We start from the raw sequence: 26675 nt of genomic DNA, 5'->3' as shown, positions 1-26675 counted from the left end.
GACTAAGATTCAGGCTCATCCAGACCATAATGTCCCCTGACTCCCTTTTGCACATGGAAGACAAATACTTTGAGATAAATTTAGGTGACTCAATTTTATATGACAAGCCTGTTGCAAAACTCAACTATCAAGAAAGGTTTCAAGAAACACTAGTGGAAAAACAAGATTACAACAAGAGCCTGTGGATTTCTTCCCTGCAACAGTGAGGGCAACCTTTCATGTCTTATCAGAAATAATGGCACAGTGTTTATTGTAAGCCTGCACCACAAAGACAGAACACTGAGATAGGAAGCCCGTTTGACAGTGGCGATTTCAGATTAATAGCTTAGTTATGATGGGTCACAAACTGTAAAGGCCTTCATTTCCTGTGTTTGGATGAAGTCTCAATCCAACAGTGGTTAAGAGTGTGGAAGAAGGAAGGCAGCAACTCCATCCTCTGGGAACCTGACAGCCAGTACCTGAACTGTTCTGGGTGGTCCAAGAAGTCAGAGCTGCTTCAGACACTACATGCCATCTTCAGTTTCTCTTCCAATTACACGGAATCAAAAGGACTAGGTGCTGCTGCACCCAGAACTTCTTACTGGGACTTGCAGAGTCCTAAAGACATCTTTCTGCAGGCAGCAACTGCACAGCTCAATTCTTCTAGACTGAACCACTTCAGATTGATGCCAGTGGAAAGCAAACATTGTTTGTAAGTCATTTAATTGTGTTACTGTCTCTCAACTTTATCAGATGTTGCTGAGGCAGAGAGGCCCGTGTGCAGTCCTGGGGGAGGCTTTATAGCACTCCCAGGCTCCTTCTAAATGCCCACAGCCCGAGTCCCTAATGTAGCATTTTCCAGATGTAAGAGCTACTAATTCAACAGGTTCAAATGGCACTTGTCTCAACCCAGGACCCACACTGAGGGCTGCATCTTCAAATTGACAACCTTGATCTTAGAGCCACGAACTAGGTGCTAGCCTGGTTGATTATGATCTTTGGTTAAATATAGTTTCCAGATCTTTCAACATTGTGGGAGCTCAGATAGACTGAAACATGTTCTGCTTTGAATACTGAATTTACATGGTATGTGAACTATTATACATTTTTATAATTAGGTCAGACTTATAAAAATGTAGGGCTTTTGTTGCTTGTTCTGAAAAGTACATTCTTCTGGGCTGGCCAGCATCGCAGTCCGGGACCCAGACCTTGCAGTCGCTTGACAAAAGCTGCACAAGACATGTTCAGGAGCCGGGTCAGCTCATCATGTCCAGGATGCATAGTTCAGTGTGGCCATCACTACGCAGGGCCTCTGCCACATCTCTTCTGAAGACCGAGAGGTTCTGTGTGAACCTGTGGGAACAGAAGCAGTGAAGGAGCAGGCTGTCTCAAAGCTGGAGGAGGGCACTGTGGAGCTCAGGACCCAGCAGAGGACCCCTCCTACAGGAAGTGCTCCTCAGTGGGCACTCATTTTGCCACCAGCAGCGTCCTCCCCCTGAAAACAAGAGTCACCACCAAATCTATTCTGATGGGGAGCATCTGAGGTTCTACTATCTAAAATATTAAATTAATTTTTTTTACATTATGCCTCAAATACTGGATTGAGCTTACATATGACTATTTTAATCATTACATGTCTTCCCAAAGGTAGGTATTTGTATCTTCAACTAAAATAGAATTCAGTGAATGAAAAATGGGGGGCAGTTGAATGTGGTAGCTTATGTAATGCCAGCAACTCAGAAAGCAGAGGTAGAGGGATCATGAATTTGAGTTGAAGTGAGCTGGTACTATGTGATGAAACCCTATCTTAGGAAAGAGTACAGATGCTCAGTGTGTGTGTGTGTGTGTGTGTGTGTGTGTGTGTGTGTGTATGTGTGTGTGTGCGTGCGCGCGCACGTGTGTGTGCTCAGTTTGGTAGAATACTTGCATACTATTCATGAAACCCTTAGGTTGATTCCCAGCTCTACATAAACGGGGCACGGTAGCCTATGTCTATAATCCCAGCACTTATGAAGTGGAGGATCAGAAACTTAAAGTTATCCTTGGAGGTCAGTGGGAAGGCACAGCAGGCTAATACAGTGGCTGCCAAACCTGATGACCAGAGTTAGGTCTCTGAGATCCACATGGTGGAAGGAGAGGACCTGTTCCTGCCAAGTTGTTCTCTGATCCATCTGCCCTACCTCCCCATAAATGTAATAATAAAACGTCATCCTTGTCTACATAGGGAGTTTGAGACTAGCCTACTATATAACACTGTTAAAAAAAAAAAAACTTAAAAAGGGGCATTGGATTAGACCACCTGGGTCCAAAATTTGGTTCTATCACTACTAGGTAGACTGAATAAATGAATAACCACTTGTCTTGGTACTTAATATAAGTAACTAACTGTCTTAAGGGAATTGAGGAGCAAATTTTATATAGTCAATGAGACATTGCCTGAAAATACTCTCTCTACACAGTGCTGGGCACAAGGACAACAGCCAGCCTTTGTTGCCATTCTTTCATGAGACTAAGAAGACTGCTGGTACTATGTCATAGAGCAGCTCAGGAATGCTAAACGTCCCCCTTCTCCTTTCCCTTCCAAGGTTGTCCCTTTCTGTATGTGAGAGGATTGATTACTTAAGAGTTAGATGAACTGCCAAGGGGAGGTGTCTGGACCCCCAGATGACCTTGTCTTATTACCACAGTTCATACCTGGGATGCACTGCCTACTTGGTGACCGACAGTGTGTTCTATAAATGCTAGAGTGTTTGATGACACGTCAGTGGGGCAGTTTTTTCCTGAGCACATTCTCTTTCTTATCAGTGACTACTTACTGTCTGTCTCATCCACTAGGATGTATAAATTCCACGAAGCCAGGATCTTGGAACAATTTTGTTTACCATGGGTTCCAAATGCCTGCAACTTTACAAACTGAATGGATGAATTCATTTAGAATGATGAATTTGGTTAGATCACACTGGCCAATGATACCAGATGCTCTTAAAGGACAGGCAGAGGAGGAAACCAATAGGCCTAAGAACCATGCTTTACTGCATTCTGTCCGCCCCCACCTTCTCCCCCCACAGGGTTTCTCTGTGTACCCCTGATTGTCCTGGCCCTCGCTCTGTAGGTTCCAATGGCCTCAAACTCATGAAGATCTGCCTGTCTCTGTGTCCCGAATAAAGGCATGGGCCACCCTTGCCCAGCACATTCTGTTGTTTAAACACCACAATCAATGCCACCATCAGCTCCTTACTATAGACAAGACTGAGCAGAGAAGTTGCTGCTTTCTGTCACACAGCTTACACACACAGGAATGACATTTAACTCGGTTCTGTCCACCCCTGAGGCCTGTCCTTGTTCAAAGGATAGAAGTCTTTCCTCATCTCCATGGAAAATGTGAGCCTCCTTCATTTGCTCTTTCCAATTAATTATTTTTCATTTCTTTCCTGCTGGATTATAAACTGCTTAAGGGCAAAGGATGTTTTTTTTTTTTTTTTTTTTTTTTTTAAATCTTGGCATCTATGAGCAAATACCCAGTAAAATGTAGTGACTGGAATTGACTTGGGTCTAAGATCAGAAGGTGTAATGGAAAAGCAACATCAATCCATGAGCTGTGCTAACTATAGTCCAACTATGGGATGCCCCTAGAGATCCCCCTGGGCAATGCTCACCTGTCTCTGTTCTTGACAGACAGGTTCTGTTCCACTCCTTCCATCAAATTCCTGAAGCACTGGGCAAGCACTTCTTGCTTGGGGAGAGGCTGGCTGTTTATCAGGCTTGCTCTCAGTTCACTGAAATACTGTTGGGAGACACAGCAGCATCAGGCTCAGGTTCCCATTCCAAACCTTGCAGGAAGGAAGTAGCAAGAGGCCAGGCCAGCTGGGGTCTACTTGTGCTCGTTGATGCTCAGGGGCTTGCATCTAGGTGTACACTGAACTTTCTATCCTTAGAGAAAACCTAAGCTGCAGAAGCTGTATGTACCTAGTGTCACCCTGCTTATAAAGGTCTCTTGCTGTGATTGCTGTATTGTCACTGTTTAGCCTGATGAATCTTTGCCTCCTCTAAGGGTCTCAACTTTACTTGTCATAGGAAGGCTGAAAGAAGAGGAGATCCAGGCTGAGGAGGACTTAAGTGAATGCCCAAGGAGCACTTTGGGTGACTGAAGGCAAGGCCAAGGGTCTCCCCTTTGGCCTCTTCATCTTCCCTGGCTTCAGTGAATTACTTCTCAGAGTGCTCTGGGCTATGCTCCAGCTTTGTCCTTATGGGTTTCATGGGCCTGCTCTGTTGAGGCAGGCACTAGAGGGGCCTGCTTAGTTCTGGGAGCACTTGGTGGCACAAAGAACAGAATCTATCATACCAGGTCACAAATAACTGCTCAGCCCCCCTTTTTTCTGATGGAGGCTGTGGTCCTGTATACAAAATTAAGCTCTGATGTTGAGCAGAGCTCCTAATCAGTGGAAACAGCAGAATTTCAGCAAAAGATAACATTTTGCCAGTCATATGTTTATCTCTTCAAGCCTAAGCTGTATGATATTTAATTTCCATCATACATTAAAACAGCTCACATCAAAAAACACACATAATTAATATGTAGTCAGACTAATACTTAAATACTATATATCAGAGGCATTATACTTAAACCACAATGTCTTCCTGAACAAGATTGGGAATGCACAAAACTACTTATTTTTCCCTTTTATAATGATGCAGTGACTCACACCAAATAGAAAATTATTAGTTTTTCATCCTAAACCATGAAATATTGCCTCCATCAGTAAAGTATAATATTGTGATGTCATAAGCTTTTTCTAAACACCGAATTTGCCCTTATTCCCTCTCAATCATTTTAAAAGAACTGCTCTCTTTTATAGAGCTTGGATTTAAATCACAATAACACCGAGGGAAGATGAATGACAGTGCTATTGAATGTGGCTAAAATTGGATACTTCAGCACAGGTGAATGATGAGACAGCTCTTCTCTTTTTGATATATTTTCTTCTTCTATTAGTTTCCTTCCAAGGCTGGGATTTTAGTTTGAATTTTAATGTATGCGGGCTGCCTCTAATCTCACTGTCTTTTCCCAGTACTATCTTATTGTATAGACAATTCATTCTCCCAAGCAGTAATACACTGTTCCTACTGACTGCTGAGAGGCCAGGGAGAGTTCCAAAGGAAGCCAGGGTGCTCGGGAGGCAGTCAGGTGACCAGAGCACTGAGGAGGCTGGGGTGCATGCATCCCAGATGAAGGGAACACTGGCCCTATGCACAATCTCTCAAGGGCTGCTGCTGTCATCTTCTGTGGTTGTGTTGGGTCCCCAGATATAAAAGGGAGGCTGGAAGAGAAGGCAAAAGGGCTGTTGCTCAGAATTCCCCTGCAATGGCAAGGGCAGCTAGCATGACCCTGAAATACTGCCCAGCAATCCACACACAAGTTGCTGTGTGTCGGCCCTCTGCTAACTGAAGACAAGCTGAAGCCTTTGGGGAAAGACCTTCCGGGTTGTCAAGGCCCCAGTGCTCTATCCGTGATCTTTAGTGTCTGATAGCCTCTACCTCCCCTGTGGCCCTTCCTGTAAGCATACTCACCTTCTCATTGAGCAGGATGAGCCCCAGGAGAGGCCTGGATACTGACCACTGGTTCCGACAGTCTTCAAAGACAATGGTGTTCATAAGGACAGACATCATCTAGAAGACAGAGTCATGTGAAAATTGGGACCCTTGGCTTAGATCCTGCCTGGATCCCAGACAGTCTATGTACTCCTTCCACCTTTCTGATGACAGAGGGGCTTTTCCTGGACAGTCGGCTCTCACTCTGGAAAATAAGAAGGTTACAAAAACTCTACCCCCCCCCCCCAAGAAGAGTCTTTACCACCAAAGTTTGGTGAGAACTTTCTTAGAAGTCAGAGGCCAGAGCCAGGAGGTGGTCTCTGCTTTTTAATCCTTATATGCTTTGCTCTGTGCTAGGCATCACCCAAATGCCCAGCTCCCCTTGCTGCCTGCTCTTCACTTCATCCAATAGTTCATGCTATGAAAGGGACATCTCTCTGTAGCTCATCACTGAGTGGAATGAATCATTTTCCATGTGACCCCAGAATGGCAAATTTCCTGCTAGCTTAAACTGTTGTTTTAAAAACTATTCTCCCTTACTAATTGCTCACTCAATGCTGCATGCACATACTTATCCATGCTCTTAACTTCTGAGTTTGTGAGGCACGGAAAAGAGATAATAGGACACAGGCATCTACCAGTGTCTTACTTAGGGCCTCAAAGCTTGCTAGCGAAGTAAGTTAGACAAACAGTGGGAAAAAGGTCTAGGAAAAGAGCAGCAGCCTGCGGGGTTGTGGGGTTGTAGAAGAATGACTAATCTCTTCAAGGGCAGTCAGGGAGATGCCATGGGGCAGGTAACACCTAAAGAGTTCACCATAAGCAGATGAAGAGGAAAAAGAAGGACAGGATAAGCATGGTGGGTTCTGTAATAGTAAGAGACCCCATCCTGAAGGCAAGATAACAAGTGATGTGATTGTGTCCAAGGTGAGACATGTGGAATGTGCCCTGGGCATGAGATAGAGCAGGTGGAGGCTAGGTTATGGTAAGGCTGCTACAACAGTCCAGGCAAATGGCTGAAGTGGACTTAATTCTTCCACTGCAGCCTGTCTGCACCCATAGCTCTAGAGCTCTTCTGCCCAAGAGAGGAGAGATGGAAGGACAATTACATGGCAAGATACCACAAACAACACCCCAACTAGGCTTTGATGGCTTAGTTTGTTTGAATGCATTTGGTGTTATCATTTGGCAATCTCTTTTTTGCATAAACATGTATGTGTAATGTGTGCATGCATGTGTGAGTGCGTGTGCATGTATTTACATGTGTAGTATGTGAGGATGAAGTTGGGTGTCTTTCTCAAATGCTCTCTACATCATTTATTGAGTTAGTAAGTTAATTATTGCTGAACTCACAGCTTGAAGATACCGCCCACCCAGCCAGTCAGCTTGTCTGCCTATTGAGTACTGGAATTAGAGGTGCCCACCACGCTTAACCAGCACTTATGCATTTATGTTGGTGCCAGGGATCAGAACTTCGGCCCTCATGTTTGTACAAGTGCTTACCCACCGAGCCGTCTCCCTGCCCTTGGCAAAAGTTTTTGGTGATCTAATTTATTCTGTGATTTCTGGCAAGTAACTGAACTGTTCTTGCTGTATCTGTTTTCATTAGCTCTGAAGAGGGAAATAATCCAGCCCAAGGAAGCTCTGAGAATTAAATGAGATGGTGTCTGAAAAGGGTTGCAAAGCACATATCCTATAGACACTGCAGGCATACCATCACAACACTAACATGCATCTCTGTAGCTCTCGACAGCTGCTGTTCCCTTCACCATCATAATGATTAGGATGGTTACAAATGGAACCTGCCAATCTATATAAAAACACAAACACTGTATGTCCAGTATCTCTGGAGAGCTAGAACTCTATGCCTGGCATTCTTTGTAGATCACAAGTTCCCATGAACAATCTAGCAAGCCACCCAAAGACATAGAGCACAAATTAAATTGACAAGCAAAACTAACAGATCCATGGAGACAGTCTAAAATATTATGTGCTTCACAATCTGAAGCAGAATGGATATTTTAATGGAGAAGATTAAAGTTAGAGGCACCAAATTCTTCCAGTAACTGACAAAGCATCCTGGAGTGATGTACCAATTACTTTCTACAGTCCTCTCGTGTATTCATTTGTCTGAATGCATGTATTTATGTCTGTAATAAGTAAGGGGATGTTTGAATAAAATACTTTTCTAAAAATAAAGTTGGCAAAATGGGATGATTTTTTTTTTCTTTTTTACTTTTCTGGAAATATGTAAAGTGCCAAGTAATCTTCTTAAATGGCATTGATGTGGCAGCCAATTTCCAGAATTATTTTTTCTAATAATCTTAGAGTAGTGGTATAACAGTCCAACCAATGGGGCAAATTTTTCTGGAATCTGAATTCTCCTCCCCACCTATGGAGGAGTACTGGGTGCAGCGCTGAAGCACAATCCCTCTCCCTTGAGGTAGTTTGAGGTCAGACAGGTGGTCTCTGAGGTCAGGGACACCACGAGTCAACACTGAAAGGTGCAATCTTGGCTTTGCACCTATCAGCCCACATTCTGTCACCAGGTGCCATGAGTACTTGGTGCAATAGCTGGGTACCTGGTTCTCCAGTGTCTGCTCACTGCCAACACCGCTTAAGGGATGAATGGAAGGCCACTCTAAACCCACTTTGGCTACATTTGCCTGGGCCTGTTACCCACTCATGTTTTGCCAAAGCAGGGATGGGATTATCTAGGAAGGGGGGGCTGTCTACTTAGGACACTCTACATTACTTCATTTGATTCCTCATTGCTCATTTGGTTCCCCCTTCATACAGATTTTGGCTGGAATTTTGTTCAGTGATGTGGTATCCACAGGTATTAGACTCAAGTCTGGTCCCGCTATATAACCCATGGCATTTGCCTTTATGTCCTCAGATAATAAGCAGGGACTGTGGCAGCTGATGTGAAAGGGATGCTGTGAGAAATGATTTCCTATGTACAAACCGAACATCTGGATTGTGCTTGCCATACACAGTACGCCTTAAACATAATGGTCCCATATTGCAGCTGCAGCTTCCCTATGGCCTAAGCCAATGGTATTGCATGGCTCAAGGAAGAATACCAACTCCTGTCTTGCTTAGGCAGGTGACGGGGATTACTATGGTGTCTTCAAAGTTATCTAACTTCATGCAGGGTTATAGTCCAAAAAACAACCCTGAGCAGGGGGTAGGCCAGAAAGTACCCCATTTGCTTCTCTGAGGTATTCACATAGATTTGAATGAAGAGTGTGTGTTGCAATTATGTAAACACATCTAAGCACCAAATTACAAGTTTATGACCCAGAAGGAGAAGTGATGATGTGTGATCTCAGTTCATGCTCCCTGACAAGGCTGTGAGACACAAGTACAGAACAGGGCAGATCCTACCCAACCGCCCCCCCCCCCCAGCAGTCACTGAAGAGAGGCTCTCATGGTAGCTGTTCCTGCTCTATTGTTTGCTGAAACAAAATAAGCCAAGTGCTAGATTACCTTGGGCACTTTCCTGCTAAGACAGTGAGCACACACTTGAAGTGAAGAGCACTATACAGAAAACTGAACTTAATTTAAGGCTAACACATGAAATGGTTAAACATCTAAACTATAACAAATGGTTCACTTCCAAGGATCTTGTTTTTGAAAACAGGCTGACAACTCTAAGCCAGGAGATTCCAGGAAAGGCTGTGGCTGGGGGGGGGGGGGGTTCCCAGGTTACACAGGTCAAAGTCTGAGGCATCACCATTTTTAAGAACTCCCACTCAGCAGCAAGCTGTGCCTGGTGAGTTTTTTCACCATTGCTTATGGAGCCTGCTGGGTGCTTAGCACACATACACCTCTATTCTTAACTAACCCCATGGAGAGCATCATCTATCTTGCATTTGCATGCACTAAGGGCCTGAGGTCAAGGTGCTGCTAGGATATACAGGTTAATTCAGGTCATATGCAAAGGTCTGCATGAATTCACTGTGCCAGTCTGTGGCTACCATCCCTCAGGCTGTTCTGAGCCTCTGAGCACCTGGCTGTGTCTAGTTCCTACTGCAGACCTCTAGAGGACTGGCAGCAAAGACTCACTCTTCCATCCTCAGTGGCCCCCTGTGACGTCACCTTTGTCTGCTCTAGTGGCTTTTAGCTGCTCAGTCCCATGATTAGAATCCAGGGCATGGCTTTTGAAAAGATTTCAGCAAATCTTCCTGCTTTCCTTCCTACAAGTTTAGTTAACATATTTACAGACTGTGAAAGCAAACAACAGCAAACTGAAGGACATCTCTGGAAATCGATACACTGAACATTTCACCATAGAAATCAGTAAATTGGGCTCATTTTCTCAAGGTTATAATACTTCCTATAAAGTAACCACTTCCATTGTTAGCAATTAAGCATTCTGAATACTGTGATTAACACATGTTCTGCAAAGTTATAAGAAATAAATGAAACAAAACAAGCAAGCAAACAAACAAACAAAAAACAAACAACAACAACAACAACAACAACAAAACTAAGGTTCCCATCTTGTCCCCATTTGTATCCCACAGAAAAACCAGGCCTGAGAGGGTGAGTGTTGGTCCTGCAGGGACTAGATTCTCTGTCTATTTAGGGAACCTCTTTCTTCCCTGTCTGTCTCCTTGCTAACACAGAGAAGGACTAGCAAAGCCAGGCCAAAGAGTGAGAGAGCAGAGAAAACATCCTGTGCCCTAGCCCTCGAGGGCTCAGGGGGGGACCAAAAAGGACAGACAAGGGCACAGTGAGTGACAGGCTGCTTTGTGTGTTACTCCACATCCCAGCCGAGCTACCCTGTCCTGACTGCGCCAATACACTGGTGATGATCTGAGCAACAACTAATAATAAATGCAGCCAACTCTTAAGAGCTACCCTGCGCCTGGGGAATGCACCAGCCTTTCAGAAGGCCAGTGAGAGAGGAGAGGAAGGCTGACCTTACCAATAACAAAAATAACAAACAAAACGAAACAAGGCGAGGCACCCCACCCCTAACTGCCTGAATAAATAATGCACAGAATTTGAGAAAGTAGAGAAATCACCCTCTCTGTACAGCAGTTTCTCCAGAGCACCTGCCCCAGCTAGAGGTTCAGGCTCCTGGAGATGGAGCACAGCTGAAGGAGGAAATGCTTCCAGGTTTTCAGTGGATGGAAGGAAGGGAATGTCTGTCATTACTGAGTGCTGTTCCCCAGGCCACATGTGCAGCAGATATTGAAATGTGATCCTGCTCAAATTAGATACTAGACGTCTTTAGGGAAAGAGAATCAATTGTTCCCTTCATCTGCCATCTTCCTTTGTGATATTAGTAGATGTCATGAAAAATGAACACAGTGGATAAATAAGCACATATTTCGTTATATTTTCAGCCACTGCAGATTAACTGAGGCCTATCATCTAAGTTACATTAAGTTTAAGATACCTGTACTTATCAAGCAATCTCTATATGCTGATATTGTTTTTGCAGCCTCATAATTGAAGTATTTAGCATTTAAAATGAAAAACAATTGAATGAAGCAGGAGATGAAGTGAGCCTCTTCTTCTGAAGAACAAGCCTGCAATCAATTAGGGGTGGCCCGTCTCCCAGGAGGCCATCTGGGAGTCCTGTCTACTTGGCCTTTATACAGTGTTAGCCTTGATCTACAATTGGGGGGGACAAGTGCTTCAGTAACACCTCAGGTCCAGTAAGCTCATCCAGCTCTGGTCACAAATGAGCAGCACTGGCTCCACAAGGAAATGGAAGTGCCCTCCTCAGCCCCCCTCACTGAGAGCTGAGGGATGCTTTTGCTCTAAGTGATGAATTGTCTAGAATATTTAAAAACTCTCGCATCGAATGTAAAATCTAAGGAAAAACACAACCTTGCTTTGCTGGTCTTTCAATTTTCTCCATTGCTAACTTTACCCCTACTTCTCAAAACATTCATTTTAATCATGGCTTATTGGGGAAAGAATCACCTGCCACTCTCCCAGCTTATGAGAAGGTCAAGTAAGAATGAGACTTCAGGATTAATTAATTGAGAGTACTGTATGCAATGTGTTTATTCTGAATGCTATAGCACATATCACGAGGAATACAGTTTTATTTTCCAGGGTTGAAATAAATTATAATAAATTATTCATTTCAATGGCAGAGATGTACTGGAGAGCAACAGCAAGAAAATTGACTACACTACACTGTGAGTCTCAATCCTGAATCTTCATTATCCATCTGAAACTTTTTACATGTAGTAAATCATATTTCAAGTGGCTGCAGATCTCATAAAGCAGCTTGCTACATTAAACCAGAGAACCTGGGGTACTGGAGGCTGCAGGGCTTGCCACTCAGCACTATTTGGGTTGGCTTCTCTCTCTCTCTCTCTCTCTCTCTCTCTCTCTCTCTTCCTCTCCCTCTCTGTCTCTCTCTGTCTCTCTCACACACACTTTGCCAATATCAGATAGAATTGTTTCAATTTGATGTTAAAATTAGAGCATTACCTGTCAAACACCCTCTAAGTTTCCCATGGGTAGGAATGTTGGGAAGATCTGTGTCATTTCCTTTGTTTTCCTTCAAGTGACACTTATTTCTAGTTCATAGTAGGACCTGGATGACTAATCTGGAACCACATTTGAGAACCTCTAATGGCCTACACTAGCCTCTGAGCAAAGATATCTATGGCAGCGTGAGAGGCTACTAAAGACACGTATGCCATAATTATGACTACAAAGGCCAGCCTATCTGCACAGGACAGGTGGCAGCTGAGTATCAACAGCTGCACACAGCCTCACCTAGAAACACAGCTATGTTAGAGAGAGGAAATGAATGAGAAAACCTCCAGGACACAAACATGCTTGGCATGTTTGAAGAATGAACAGCCCTTATACGGAAGGCTTGGGGAAGCTGAGGGTGAGGAGGAGACCCTGGCCCAGGCCCAGGCTATTTAAGACTCCTTGTGCCATGCTCAATACAGGTATGAGTTTGGGCCAGTACATAGAGAGTAGCCATCAGATGGAGTCTGCCATTCAGAGCAGTAATGACACGATTGTGGAGAAAGGGAGTAGAGCAGGTGCAGAGGCCAGGCAGCAAGCTTAGCCTCTGTGAGAACTCACTGGGGAGACAGTGACGATGAACAAGAATGTAACAGCAGCCAGAATGGCCAGGACCCTCAACTCCTCCTTCCCAGTCAAAGCATTCCTCTTAAGGAAGAAAACTGGAACCCCAACCACAGACAGACTCAGAACTCTAAGAACAGGTGCCCAGAGTCAAGACTCAACAGAGAGAAACAGTTGCCAGAACTTCAATTTGAGGGGCTGCTGTTGAGTTTAACCACACAAATCACTACCTGGGAACAAGCAGCAGTGAACCCGAGCAGAGTCAACGGCACAAGCCTAGGGCTGTGCTGACAGAAGCAAGCGCTTCTGGCCACTCAAATCAAAGGGAGTGGGAAAAAGTATGCTGCTTTGCTGACCAGTCCCCACAGCATTACCCAGTGAGGATCGTAGTGCACAAGAGAACCTGTGCGTGATGGCATGAGGAAGGGCCTCTCGTGTACTCATCAAAGCTCTGTCACCCCTACAGGAGGAGGTTCACAGTTACATTGCATCTCACCTGATAGTATATTCTATTTCCTGAAGACATTGGGTTAGATGGTCCCAAAGACTTTTAGTCATCAGTGAAGGAGTATTTTAAAAATGTTTTCATATGGGGAAAATGTGTTCAAGGCAATTTTTTTTTCTTCTGTTAAGAGTCAGCCTAGTATTTACACTGAAGCCACCACGGGGGCATTTTGCTTTTTTTTTTTTTTCAGATTGAGGTTTTTTTTTTCCTTCCAACTATTTATATTTTCAAATTAAAATACAATTATATGATTTCCCCCTTCCCCTTTCCTTCCTCCAACATCTCCCATGTACTTTCCCATTGCTCTGTCTCAAATTCATGGATGCCTTTTCTTTGTACACGCCCCCCCAGCAATGCACACAACACCCCTAATTATACAAACACAACCTGTTCAGTCCCTATAATGCTATTTGTATGTACATGCTTTTAGGGCTGACCACTTGGTCCTGCGTAACCAACTGGGCTTCTTCCCTGAGGGATACTATTTCTTCTGCTCTCAGCATTTATTTGTTGTTCTTTGTCTAGGGTTGGGTCCCTGTGAGATTTCAGCTTTCTATGTTAGCATGTGTACTGGTGTCATACTGCATTTCCTAGCAATGTCAACAAAGCTACATCCATGAAGTCCCAACAACATAGCTTTCTTGAACAAGGAGGGGTTTTATCTATAGTTGTCTAAATGGCATCGAATGTACCACCGAGAGACCCCTGGGGAGACTGCTGAAAGATGCTGAGAGCTGGGAGCTCTTTTCCCTCAATAAACGCATGGGCCTGAGGCATGGGAGAAAACTAAGAGCGGGGAACAGAACTTCCTTCCTTGATTTACTCCAGTATTTGCTGACACCATAGCTTGTCCAGGTTCTGAGACAGGTCCTGGGGATAGAGGTGAACAAGCCAGGGTCAGTTCTCAAAGACCTACAGCTCAGTAGGGGAGGAGAGTCACAGTATAGTACATTAAGTGCGGCAAACAAACCCACACAGGAGGTTTTGAGAGGCCAGAGGAGGAGTTTCAACTCGGCTGGGGTAGCTAGGATGGGACCAGGACAGGGGCAGGGAGGGAGGCTTCAGAGAAGGGGCCATTTGATCTGCTGTAGAGAAACAAACATTTTGACAGGCTGTCAACAGAGAAGGGGGAAAGAGAGCAAAGGCGTGAGCAGTGCTGGGAAATAACGGCACTCTGTGGGATTCTCATGGCGTTAGCGGGGTTAGAGGAGGCCTCTAACGGAGGGAGGCCGCTACCCATGGCAAGAGTTGGATCTAGTGAAGGGCCTACTGGTGTTTGCAAGAGAAAGTAGATTTCTATCCTGCAGGAAAATGAGTGTTATTACAAGTAAATGGTAATCTCTCTGGCAGTGATGTAGTATGAACCACTGGCACAACCACTATATCATCATCATCATCATCATCATCATCATCATCATATTCATCACAGGGAGGCCAAGCCAGAGAGGGTCACTTGTTTGGCTTCTGGGCCTCAGTTAGGACACCACTCATCATCTCCTACCTTGCTGGCTCTTGTGCCAGTGCTCTGAGGAAGGGCACTGACATTATTTCCCTTGGCCCACAGCACATAACCTAATAGTGTCCCCTGTCAGGAATGTTTCTTCTTGTCAGGAAGCTTTTTATTGATGTTCAACCTTCATCTTCCCTTTCTTAATATTATTCCATTATGCCAATACTCCATTGTGCCATGCTAAGTAATTCCCTTTCCTCCTGGCATTTACATCTTCCAAGTATTTATAGACTTATCAAATGCCCCATTTAGTTGTCACTTAGGCAAGCTATACATATTTAGCTTCTTTAATCTGGTCCTATAAGCCAGCCCTTCCATTCTCCTAAATCACTTGAGTTACTTCCCTCCAGATTTCTGTCAATTTGTCTCCTGCCTCTCTCTAATGCAGGAGAGCTGAGGAGACCAATGGGGGTGGGGTGGGGAGAGAAGGCTCTCTTCCTGTGGGATAAGAGCACATAATGTACTCAGAAGGGAACTTCTATAGTTTCCAAACGGCCTGGGCCTCTGTAGGGACGATGGCTCCTTCGTCTCTACAAGGCTATCGCCAGCACATGCTCTCACTAATTACTGTCTTTGTAGCAGATGAACACATGCTGCATACACTGTGCCTGTTGTATACCAGTACTGCTTCACACAACTTTTCTTCTTTTCCCCTTCCCTTTTATGTCTCACACCTAATCACTGCTCAAAGAAGTGCCAAACACTTCCGGTCAGAGCTGAATAAAATGTGGTCTTGTATAAGTGAGCTTCCTATCACTGTGGCCGAGTGCACCAACACACACAACTTAAAGGAGCAGTGATTTATTTTGACTCATGGTTCCAGAGGGCTCAGTTGATGATGTCTTGGCCTCAGGGCCTGGGCAGAACACCATGTGGTTCAGGAGGTTTTAAAACAGTGACAGGGATGGGCCGCATATAAGACACACCCAAGGACTACCTGCTTGTGACTTATGTCCTGCTAAATTTCCAAGAACCCCTAAAATAGTGCCGCCATTAGGGAATAAGTAGTGAGCACATGGCCCTGTGGAGGCCATTTCATAGTCAACCATAACAGGCCTTGAGGAGCTCATGTATTTATTAATCTTTATGGTCCACCCATCAAGCTGCTCCTTCTAATCTTGGAGAAATCATCCTGAATGCACTTATCTCTAATTGATGCTGAGTTGGAACTGCTTTGTCCATCTGAACAGAGGCTACAGTAAGTACAGGCATTAACAGAGCTCTTGCTTTGGGTGTTCCTGATGGTGATCTGCCTTGGAGCCCAAGCCACTTCTCTTCAAGCCTGGAACTTTCTATTGCTATCTTTCATGGCGGTGTATCATGTCACTCACAGGACCATCAGGAATTATATACTGAGGTGCTTTTCTTTGGTACCCATGTCCAGGTGATGGAGGACACTGAACGAACAATGGGATGGGAAAGACTCTTAAGATTGTGCTTCTTGCCAGGTGGTGGCGGCGCACACCTTTAATACCAGCACTTGGGAGGCAGAGGCAGGCAGATCTCTGTGACTTCGAAGCTAGCCTGATGTACACGAGCTAGTTCCAGGACAGCTTCCCAAAGCCACAGAGAAATCCTGTCTCAGGGAAAAAAAAAAAAAAAAAAAAAAAAAAAAAGATTGTGCTTCTTGAGAAGTCTAGGCCATGAGTGGCTTGGCCAACTGATCCTAGAAGCCAATTCAACTACCCTGGGGATTCTCTTTTATAGAGTGGTGTGATTCCCAAAGAGGTAAATGATTCCAAAGACACATGGTATACAAGTCCTCACTAAATAGAATATTTTCAAAGAAAATGTATGAAATGAAGATGGAAATTTCAGGAGCCCAAGATCAAGTACATCCTCCAAGCATGACAAGGCATGCAGAATTCATGGCAAGAGTTCTTATGGGTTTCATGAGCACACGGGGCAGGATTAACTCATAAAAGGTGGTCAGACTGCAGACAAACAAGCCTTCCTTTACATACTATATGATCCTGGCTTCATCAACAGCTGCTGCTGGTTAAACTGCCTCAGAGTTAATAGGCAAATGAATATGAAAGTTAGCTTCACATTTTGCCACACTGATATACTTTGGGAATCACAGAAAAACCTTCAAGTGTTTGAAAGCCAGTAATCATTGCAAAAATGAGTGTCACCACTGGGCCACCCCTCACATTCTGACAACTCTGCCATCCTTCAAGAAACTCCAAGGTGTCTCATTCCTTTTCACAGTCCCACCCAGATAAATAAAAGCAGGAGCAATCTTGTCTGTCTCCCTTGGACAAGGGCAGATGTGCAAGAAAAAATGTTAGGAAGGAATGGTATGTTAAGGCCCTGGGAAGCTTTTTTTTTTTTTTTTTTTTTTTTTTTGAGACAGGATATCTCTGTGTAGCCCTAGCTGTCCTGGAACTCCCTCTGTAGACCAGGCTGGCTTCAAACTCAGAGGTCCACCTGCCTCTGCCTCCTGAGTGCTGGGATTAAAAGTGTGTACAATCTGTCTATCCCCAGGAAGCTTTTCTGTGGTCAAAATTGGGTGAGATCTAGGGGCAAGCAATTCTACCTATTGTCTAGAGCAGTGGTCCTCAACTTTCCTAATACTGAGACTTTTTAATATAATTCCTCATGTTGTGGTGACCCCCAACCATAAAACTATTTTCTTGTTACTTTATAATTGTAGTTTTGCTACTGTTATGAACTATAATGTAAATATTTGTGTTTTCTGATGGTCTTCTGTGACTCCTGTGAAACGGTTGTTTGACCACCTGGAGGGGTTGAGAGCCATAGGTTGAGAATCACACATTTATATCCATCATTTTAATAAAATGGAAAGCTACTTATAAAGAAAAGGGGATTACTGAACCTATTGTTTTGGAGGTTTTCATTCCCCCATCAAGACTGGGTTCTACTGGTTCAGACTCTAATGAAAGGCCAAAGGCAGATGGTGCCACTTAGTAGGCACAAACAGAGGAGGGATCACATCTGAAGCAGAAAGCAGAGAAGAGAAAGGACCAGACTTTCCCCATACTGCTTCATGGGTCAGATGATCTAAGGCCCTTCTTTCATTACTACTACCCTGGAACCATTTTCTAATGACACAAACCTGTGTGGGGACACAAACACATCACCATGGCATCAGGCACTGCTATGGTTGTGCAACTTTGAACAAGTTCTTTCAAGTCCCAGTCTCTGTACATTTCTCCCATAGTTTATTCCTGATGTGCCCATACTTCCAGGTTTAAGGAATCCATACCCATTACTGTTGCTATGAGAATTCCAATAGATTTTAGATGTGATAGTAGTGTACTAGTGAGAATTTTTAATTTTTTAAAAATATACCTTTATTTATTTATTATGTATACAGTGTTCTGCCTACACACATGCTTGGACACCAGAGCCACCAGATCTCATTATAGATGGCTGTGAGCCACCATGTGGTTGCTGGGAATCGAACTCAGGACATCTGGAAGAACAACCAGTTCTCTTAACCACCGAATTATCTCTTGCCCCCGAGTATTTAATTCTTGCCACTACAAGTAGATGCCTAAAACATGGAGGAGGAATAAGTGAAGTAAAGAGCTACGTTGGGCTAAGAATCAGACCTATGCCATCCCATCCCTTCACTCATTCCACTGAGTGTGATTCGAGAGTGCTTATCACAGAGAGAACTCTAAAAGCGGAATGAATACAAGCACACCTTGATAATCTGCCTGATGTCATAGACTTCAAAATAAAATGGTCTCATAGAAGAAGTCTCAGGCTTAGGCTCACATAGAATGGATATTTATACATAGTAGGGGTTTTCTCAAGGTCAATCAGCAACATCAAACCAAGGTTAGTGGTATCAAACATGAAGTCACATTATATGTTGAATATCTTGTATTAGGTGAATCTATTAGTCATTGGCTCATTGGGTCCTCACAAGTTCAATATACAAGGACAGAGATATCTTAAAGATCATAGGTATAGAATGTATTGTTTGTTTCCTGACTAGGCAAAAGAGCCAGGCCTCTCTAGATAAGACAACGAGTCCACTGAGATTTCTTCATCTCTGTTCTTCTACCATAGCTGTTTGGTCTTTCATTGAGAACCTCTTAGAGTGCCTGCTTCCTTTTCTTCTCCTTTCAGACCAGCTACTGCTCTAAGCAGACAGCAAAGAACGGGTGCTTTGGCTTTTTCATAAGTGTTCAACCTATGTGAGACTTAAAGGTTGACTATCATCTAAGTGCTGGCTTCTAAATCTACAAAAAAAGAACTGGGGTGGAGCTCAGTAGGAGAGAACTTGCCTCGCAGGTGTGAGGCTCTCGGTTTGGTTCCAGTAATGCAAACAAAACAAATAAACCCAGGAAAGAAGATGCTGAGTAACATAGGCCGAGTCAGGTGTTATGGAGCACATCTTCAGTCCCAGCACTCAGGAGGCAGAGGCAGGAGGATCTCTGTGAGTTCCACGACAGCCAGGGCTACAGAGAGAAACCCAGTCTCAAATAACAAGCAAACAAACAAACAAAACAAACAATCAAACAAACAAACAGAAAGTAGTTCAGCTCAGTTGGGGATTGTGCTGTGAGACGAGCACAAGCTCTGTTGTTTATTAGCTGCAGGTACTGAATGGACTATCTAACTTCACAGAGTCTCAACAACAACATTTAGATTATAAAATGGTGTTAAGAGGTTTAAATAGAAGCCATGTTTGCAAACCCACATTTGAATACAAATAACAGTATTTGTGTATGTCTGCCTCACACTCAGCACAGAAGTCTGAGCTGCTCCTTCCACAGTGATTTTTTTGTTTTGGTCCCAGCAAGTCACAGAACAAAAGGGCTCTGGTAGGGTGATAACAAGGCCAGGTTCCCAAGCAGAGGTCAGAAGGCTCTACTTTGGGTGATGCACGCACCCGTTGAGTAAGGAGATGATTTTAGGTGTAAGTTTTGTATTTCAGAGAAACACTGCTCAGAGTGGGAAGATGGCACTAGTATAAAAACTTGGTGCAGTTTGCTCTGTGAAATATAACGAATGCTGCTATCTGTGTTCTCTTATCACGAAACGCACATGTTCTCCACAGTACTTTCATTTTATGAGAAGCCTTAAAACAAACAAGATGAAAAAAAATCACTGTCAGTGAATGGACAGAGATATCTCTTTTGAAGAGTTTGTTTAAAACCTTTTCAGAGTTTGTTTCAGTACTTAACCTATGGGAAATCTCTATAGTGACTTCTTTTTTGCAGAGTACGTTCTATTTTAACTTACAGATAGCCAATTATGCACATCACTATCCATGAAGAGGATAAAAACCATCTCACCAGAATAGGGCGAGAGGCTATTACAGAGCTTGCCTAATTATTATTGGGCTAAGTTTGCATAAAGCTGTGTGGTTCCCCTTACAAAATATTCCCCTATCTGCTATACATGAGTGTGAAAGAAAAGGAATGTCTGCTGTCGACTTTTCACAACTCCTTTACTATTCTGAGAACATTTGCTGCAGACCAATAGCAGAACTGACTGTGCTAAACTGTAGATAAAAGAACAATGACAGATTGCAGTCACTTTAATTCATAAGGAAAACATTTGGAGCCCCTGGGAATGTCAAAGCCAGCCACTGGCACCCAATGACTTAAGGCACAGGAGACATCTTTTCTCAGTTTAAAGACAAAGACTAAAAGACACGTGGCTGTCCTCTTTATTCTAATTTCTTCTTTATGAAAGCTGACTATTTTTCTTTTTTCTTCCTTCTTTTTTTTTTAAATAGAGTTAAAAAAAAGCAAACTTCTTAGAAAGCATAATCCCCCTATTCTATAAACACACAAACAAAACTGTAAAATGACATCATTCTGTTTTCATTTAATTACTCTTGAAATGCTTTCTATTTAATATTCATTACTCAAAAGCTAATTTAAAAGAGAAAGAGATGTGACTTATTCAAAAAGATGTACTGTCATTCACAGCAATAGTTATCTAATATACAGAAGTTAATAAAGCAGATTAATCTACAAGTCCCTTTAAGCCATTCTTGAGTTTTGAACAACTGCCTCTTTGACCTTTCACCTTCACGCTGTGCACCAGTAGCAGGTGCCAGCTGTACAGAAATTATGGTTGCTGTGTTTGGAAGCAAAATCTTTTCTTACTTTGCTTCTGACCAGCAGCTGACCCTGTAGGAGTGATTGTTTCTGGTGCCGGCCTAAAGGCTACATAAACCAGCAGCAGATAAACAAAAGGCTACATATACCAGCTGCCTTGCCTAAGGGTACCATCCTGGGCTGACACCTCTACTCCTTCTCTAGCATCCCAAATTGCTCCTTGTTTGCTTCCATACATGCACTTCATCCTTGTTATTTTGTGTGAGGGGTAGGAGAAAAAGACCCCCCCAACAACTCAGCCCCCCTTTTGAACTTGACTTTTGAGTATTCCATGTCAAACTGTGCCATTATAATGCTAATATAGGCCTGATTTAGCAACTTTAATAAGAGGCTAAACCCTCTTGTAATTAGATAATAAAATTTTATTATGTATTTTAATATTAAAAGTCTTAAAATCAAACTCTTCAAATCATATACTGGTACAAAACTAAGGCACTTAAATATCATTGCCTCAGAAAACAAGAACCTGTAAACACACTGTGGCTTATTTTTCATTCTCTGAAATGTAAACATGGAATTCCTATGTGGTGGCAGTGAAAACTCCAACACTCTTAATTATGTGCAGGGAAGAATGAATCTATTTGAGTATGAAGCACACTGTACCATTTCCAGCAACAGCATGAGATGGTTTTGACAGTTATTTCGTGGATACAAATTACACAAGTATAAAAACAATCCCCATAATGATTAAATGCAGTTATGTACATAGGAGAATACCAGTGCAAATGGTAACATATTTAAATGGTTTTCCTTCATTAAAAAAATTATATATGATATTAAACCATCAATCACTGTGGAGGCACAGGAGTTTACATGTACTGTCACTGGTTGAAATAAATGACTTGGAGACTGGATTCTGGCTCGCTCAATATGGTCTGTTTGCTGTTGCTTAGTCACCCAACTCTCTGCTGGCTTGGGCTACATCTGGTAGATTCCATCCTTTCAATTAATAAGGCAAGTTATGCTATCAATGGATTGTATCCTTCGACTGTGCTTAGAGGTGAGAACACACGTCCTCATGGGCCAGAATCCTCTCTGTTCTGTTAACTTGAACAATATTGGCAGAGCCTTTTCCTTCTCTGACTAATGTGTAGTATAGACATTTTCCCTGGAGTTTCAGAGGGGCTATTTTATTTTGAGATATAATCTTAGCATTACCATTTGGTTTATTCTATAGTTGTAGTGTATGACCATAAAGGGCACAGAGCTAAAATCACATTCATAGACTATGATTTTGAAAATTAATATTTTGGGTATTTGCTTTATAGACATCCACGGCCCACTGCAAGCAATCAGGCTATGCTGAGGCATGGACAAATGCCAAGATATAGGAGATCTTTGAGAAAAAAAGGAGGCATACCATAAAATGCATTATTTAAGTTATATTAATATGACATCTATAAGTTGCATCTCAAATAGTTATCCAGCAAATATAACTACAACAAAAATCAAAGTAGTTGGTTGTAGTGGTTCATGCCTGTAGGATTTGCTGAAGGAGGTGGAGGCAGGAGGATTATGAGTTTGAGGCTTGCCTGGGCTACACATTTTAGGGGCTGACGAGATGACTCATCAGTTAAGAGCACTGACTACTCTTCTGGAGGACCTGGGTTCGATCCCACATGGCAGCTCACACCTGTTAACTCCAGTTCCAGGGCTTCTGGCATCCTTAAATAGACATACATGCAGGTAAAACACCAATGAACATTAAATAAAAATAGATAATAAAAAATTCAAAGTAGCAGACACATTTAGAAGACAATAGCCATTCTTCTAAAAGAACAGGATTTTTTTCTTAAAATACCACTTTAATAAAAATTACTAGGTTTTATTTTATTCTTTTGGTTTTTTTTGAGACAGGGTTTTCTCTGTGTAGCTTTTGGAGCCTGACCTAGAACTTGCTCTGTAAACCAGGCTGGCCTCTGCCTATCAAGTGTTGAGATTAAAGGCATGCACCACTATCACCTGGGAATTAGGTTTTATTTTTAAAATTACCCATCCATCCATCCATCCATCCATCCATCCATCCATCCATCCATCCATCCATGCATGCATGCATGCATCCATTCATCTATCCATGCACACACACACATGCACACCACAGCACTATGTGAAGACAATTCGTGGAAGCTGGTTCTTTCCTTCTATTATGTGGGTCTCAGGTATCAAAGAACAGTCATGGAGGTAAGCACCTTTACACCCTGAGTCATCTCATGGGCCCAGAGCTTGTTAATGACTTGTGTTTGGGGACAATACTCACAATGTTTTGTGAGTGTTTTGTGTGTGTGTATACGCAAGTGCACATGTGGTTGCATCTGTGCGTATAAGGCAGAGGTCAATCTTGGGTATTATCATTTAGATGCTAACCAGCTTGCTTTTTGAGACAGGGTCTTCTGTGGCTTGGAACTGGCCAAATAGGCCAGGCTGGCTGGACAGTGAGCCCCAGGGATCCACCTGTCTTTCTCTTCCAGTGCTGGCTTTACAAGCATGAGGTAAGACAAGCACTTTGTTGACAGAGCCATCTCCCCATCCTGAGCTTTTCATTCTTAAGAGGGTTATTCCCTCTTGGGCTGAAACAACTATTTTATGTACATAAGATTTTTGTTTGTCTGTGTACTATGTACACGAAGTGTCCATGTAGGTCAGAAGATCCTCTGGAACCAGAGTTACATATTTTTTTTTTTTTTTTGTGAGCAGCCATATAGCTGCTAATACTTAAATCTAGGTCCTTTGGAAGAACAGCTAGTGCTCTTCAACTCAGAGTCATTTCTCCAGCCTCCCTCTTGGACTTTTATTGCCTTGCTCTTACCCAGACATTTTGGTTTAGACCTTGCCTTCCATATTTTTACTTCATCCTTAGCAATTAGTATTCTCTTTCTCTCTCTCTCTCTCTCTCTCTCTCTCTCTCTCTCTCTCTCTCTCTCTCTCACACACACACAGAGGAAGAGAGGAAAGGAGGGAGGGAAGGAGAGGGAGTCTTGCCTTAAACAAACCTGGTTGTTTTTAAATAACAAAAAAAGCAAAATAAGAAGATAAGGAAAACCAAAATAACTATATTAAAAAACAACGAATCAAAATATGCTACAAAAATCAGATGAAAATGCCATCAAAAGTAGTGCTACAGGCGGGGTCATGTGCAGCAGGGGTTCCCACACTGGAGGTCTTAGCCCTGTAACTCCATAGGGTCACATATTCCACAGACAAGGAACTGAAAGCCACACTTACATATATGGCCTGCTCACTGTTCTGATGTTTTTTGTTGTTTTATTTTTAATTTGTAGTCAGTGGGCAACATAAAAAAAATTAGGGCAAATTTAAACATGTCTAAGCTGGGCAGTGGTGGTGCACACATTTAGTCCCAGCACTTGTGAGGCAGAGACAGGTGGATCTCTGAGTTTGAGGTCAGCCTGGCCTATAGAGTAAGTTACAGGATAGCTAGGATTATATAGAGAAATCCTGTCTCAAAATACCAAAAATCAAATCAAATAAAATTCCAATGTGTCTGGTAAGACAATGATTAGTTGTTTGGGGGAGATGTGGTAAGGCCACCCCCTTTAGACAGGAATGTGTTCTCACTGTAGGTTTCTTTCCTGCCTTCATAAATATTTCCCGCTTGGCCTGACAGGTAGGTATCCTAGCTTGTGATTCTTGGAGTGATGGTTAACCTTGGTTGTCAACCTGACCATATCTGGATCAACTAAAATCCAAGCAGATGGAGAGATTTGTAAGGGATCTTTTTTTGAGTGGATCATTTGAGGTCTGAAGACCTGCTATAGTTCTGGGACACACCTTCTGAGGGCATGGAAGAAGGAAACTTTTGCTTTTGCCTGCTTGCCCTCATTCTTGTTGGAATTTTCATCTATCCTATTGCTGAGGCATTCCTTCTTTTGGGTTTCAACATGTGTTACAGACCAGATGAGCTATGCAGCCTAGTAGACTGAAGAACTATTGGATTCTGGGCCTTTCTGTAGGAAGACAGCCATCTTCAAACTAGCCAGACCCCCACAGCCTGTAAGTCACTCTAATAAAACCTCTTTAATATACATAGATTTAGTCTATCAGTTATTTTCTTATAGAGCAATGGTTCTTAACCTTCCTAAATGTTGCGGCCCTTTAATACAGTTACTCATGTTGTGGTGACCCCCCAACCACAAAATTATTTTCAATGCTACTTCATTAACTGTAATTTTGCTACTATTATGAATTGTATCTGTGGTTTCCAATGGTTTTAGGTGACCCACACAGGGTTGTGACCCAAGGCTGAGAACCAATGATCTAAAGAAAGATGACTACTATACTTGGTAGAAACTGGCTTTCTACATCAATTTGAGACTAAGGATGAGGCAGAGATGTGATAGGATAGGGGAGTGTTAAAAAACATGCTTACTTTTATGAACAGTTGCCATCTGGATAGTCTCCTACAGACACCAGGTTAAAGGAAACACCAAAAAGTGGGCTGAAGAGATAGCTCAGTGGTCAAGAACTGACTGCTCTTCTAGAGGTTTCAGGTTTGATTACCAACATCCACCTAGAAGCTCACAACCTTCTGTAATTCCAACTCCAGGGGATCTCATGCCTTCTGGCCTCCATGAGCATCAGGCATGCAAGTGGTACACAGGCATGTATAAAGGCAAAAAATGCCTATATGCATAAAAAAGATTAAGGGAAAAAAAAAAAGGAAACTTCAAACACAGATGATTAGGGAAAAGTCACAAAGAACATCACTAATCACACTATTAGACTCTGATTTTCTCAAGGAAACATGTCCTTCTAAATGTTACACCCTCATCATCTACCTATAGAATTAGTGAGTGGGGTTGGGAATCTCAGACATGAGATGAGGGCTACCTGAGTTCTGTCTCAAGCACCTGTGTCAGGTGGGTCAAAACCACCCATAACTCAACTCCAGGGATCCAATGCACTCTTTTGGCCTCCCCATGCACTGCATCATATGCAAATACACACGCACACACACCTAATTTTTTTTTAAATGATGAGCATTCTAAATCATTCTACCTTTGAAGACCCAATGGAACTTACAACATTCAACCTGCCTTATTATTGCTGTTCAAAGCACAATATAATATACTTCTCTAGATTAGAAGGTACCAAATGAGGGAGCAGATAGCTTTGTGGGTAAGGACATGAACTCTGGAGTTAAGTAGACTTTCATTAATATTTACTTCTTCAGAAAGGGGAGCAGTGGGTGTGGGAGAGGGAAAAGAGTAATGGGGAGGACATGATGAAAACACATTATATAAATGTATGAAAATATCATAATGAAACCTATAAAAACAAAAGTGGGAAAAAAGACAAAATAGAAGCTGAATGGTTTAGTTCTTCAGCGTACAGACTATGACCTTAGGAAAGAACCTTGTCCTTTTCCCGCTTCAGTTTCTGCATCTGTGAAACGACAATGCTAACTCCCCTCACAGAGATACTTGATGGTTACTTCAGATACTGTGGACACAATGAACTGAAGGCAGTGCCTACATATAGTAAAGCCTGACATTTTACCAGTATTGTTGTTTTCCTAGAAAGAACACACAGTGTATGCATAGATTTCTGTGAACAGGACTAAGACTATGGCAACATATCTGAGTGCCGATCTTCCACTTACTGTATCTAATGTCACAAACTTGGCTTCCTTTAAGTTCTTTGGCCAATTATGAATGTTCTTTCAGCCTGTTTGGATATCAGTCTACTGCTATGTTTTTAATAATAAAGCTATAAATCAACCATCCCAAATTAGTTGGTCAAATGGAGGGCCCCCCATTTTAAATTTAAGGATAATGACAAATGATTTCATTAATATTAAAAATATGGATAATTATTTTTTAAAGAGTTAAATAAGAATTGTGAATGTATTTCATTTGCTTAAGTGTTTGCTGCCTTTAGACCCTTGCTA

The 26675-nt window shown here is 42.7% G+C and overlaps 1 protein-coding gene across 4 annotated transcripts in view; it reads right to left on the bottom strand.

The window, feature by feature from the left end:
* Nucleotides 1–685: 685 nt before the first annotated feature.
* Ranbp17 (RAN binding protein 17) overlaps nucleotides 686–26675 on the bottom strand; it is a 289784-nt gene continuing 263794 nt past the window's right edge. For 3 of the 4 annotated variants that reach the window (XM_051180973.1, XM_051180974.1, XM_051180975.1), the window contains 3 exons: nucleotides 5548–5646; nucleotides 3636–3763; nucleotides 686–1332 (listed from right to left, as the gene is read on the bottom strand). In XM_051180973.1, the coding sequence (XP_051036930.1) occupies nucleotides 1236–1332; nucleotides 3636–3763; nucleotides 5548–5646 (324 nt within the window). In that variant the 3' untranslated portion in view covers nucleotides 686–1235. Of the gene's footprint in view, nucleotides 1333–3635; nucleotides 3764–5547; nucleotides 5647–26675 lie in introns of those variants that run through there. The other variant, XR_007834268.1, reaches the window with a different exon arrangement.

This window comes from Phodopus roborovskii, unplaced genomic scaffold (genome assembly GCF_943737965.1).
Source record: "Phodopus roborovskii unplaced genomic scaffold, PHOROB, whole genome shotgun sequence".
NCBI lineage: Eukaryota > Metazoa > Chordata > Mammalia > Rodentia > Cricetidae > Phodopus > Phodopus roborovskii.
The sequence above is the reverse complement of the archived record's forward strand: the minus strand, read 5'-3'. Positions and strand labels throughout refer to the sequence as shown.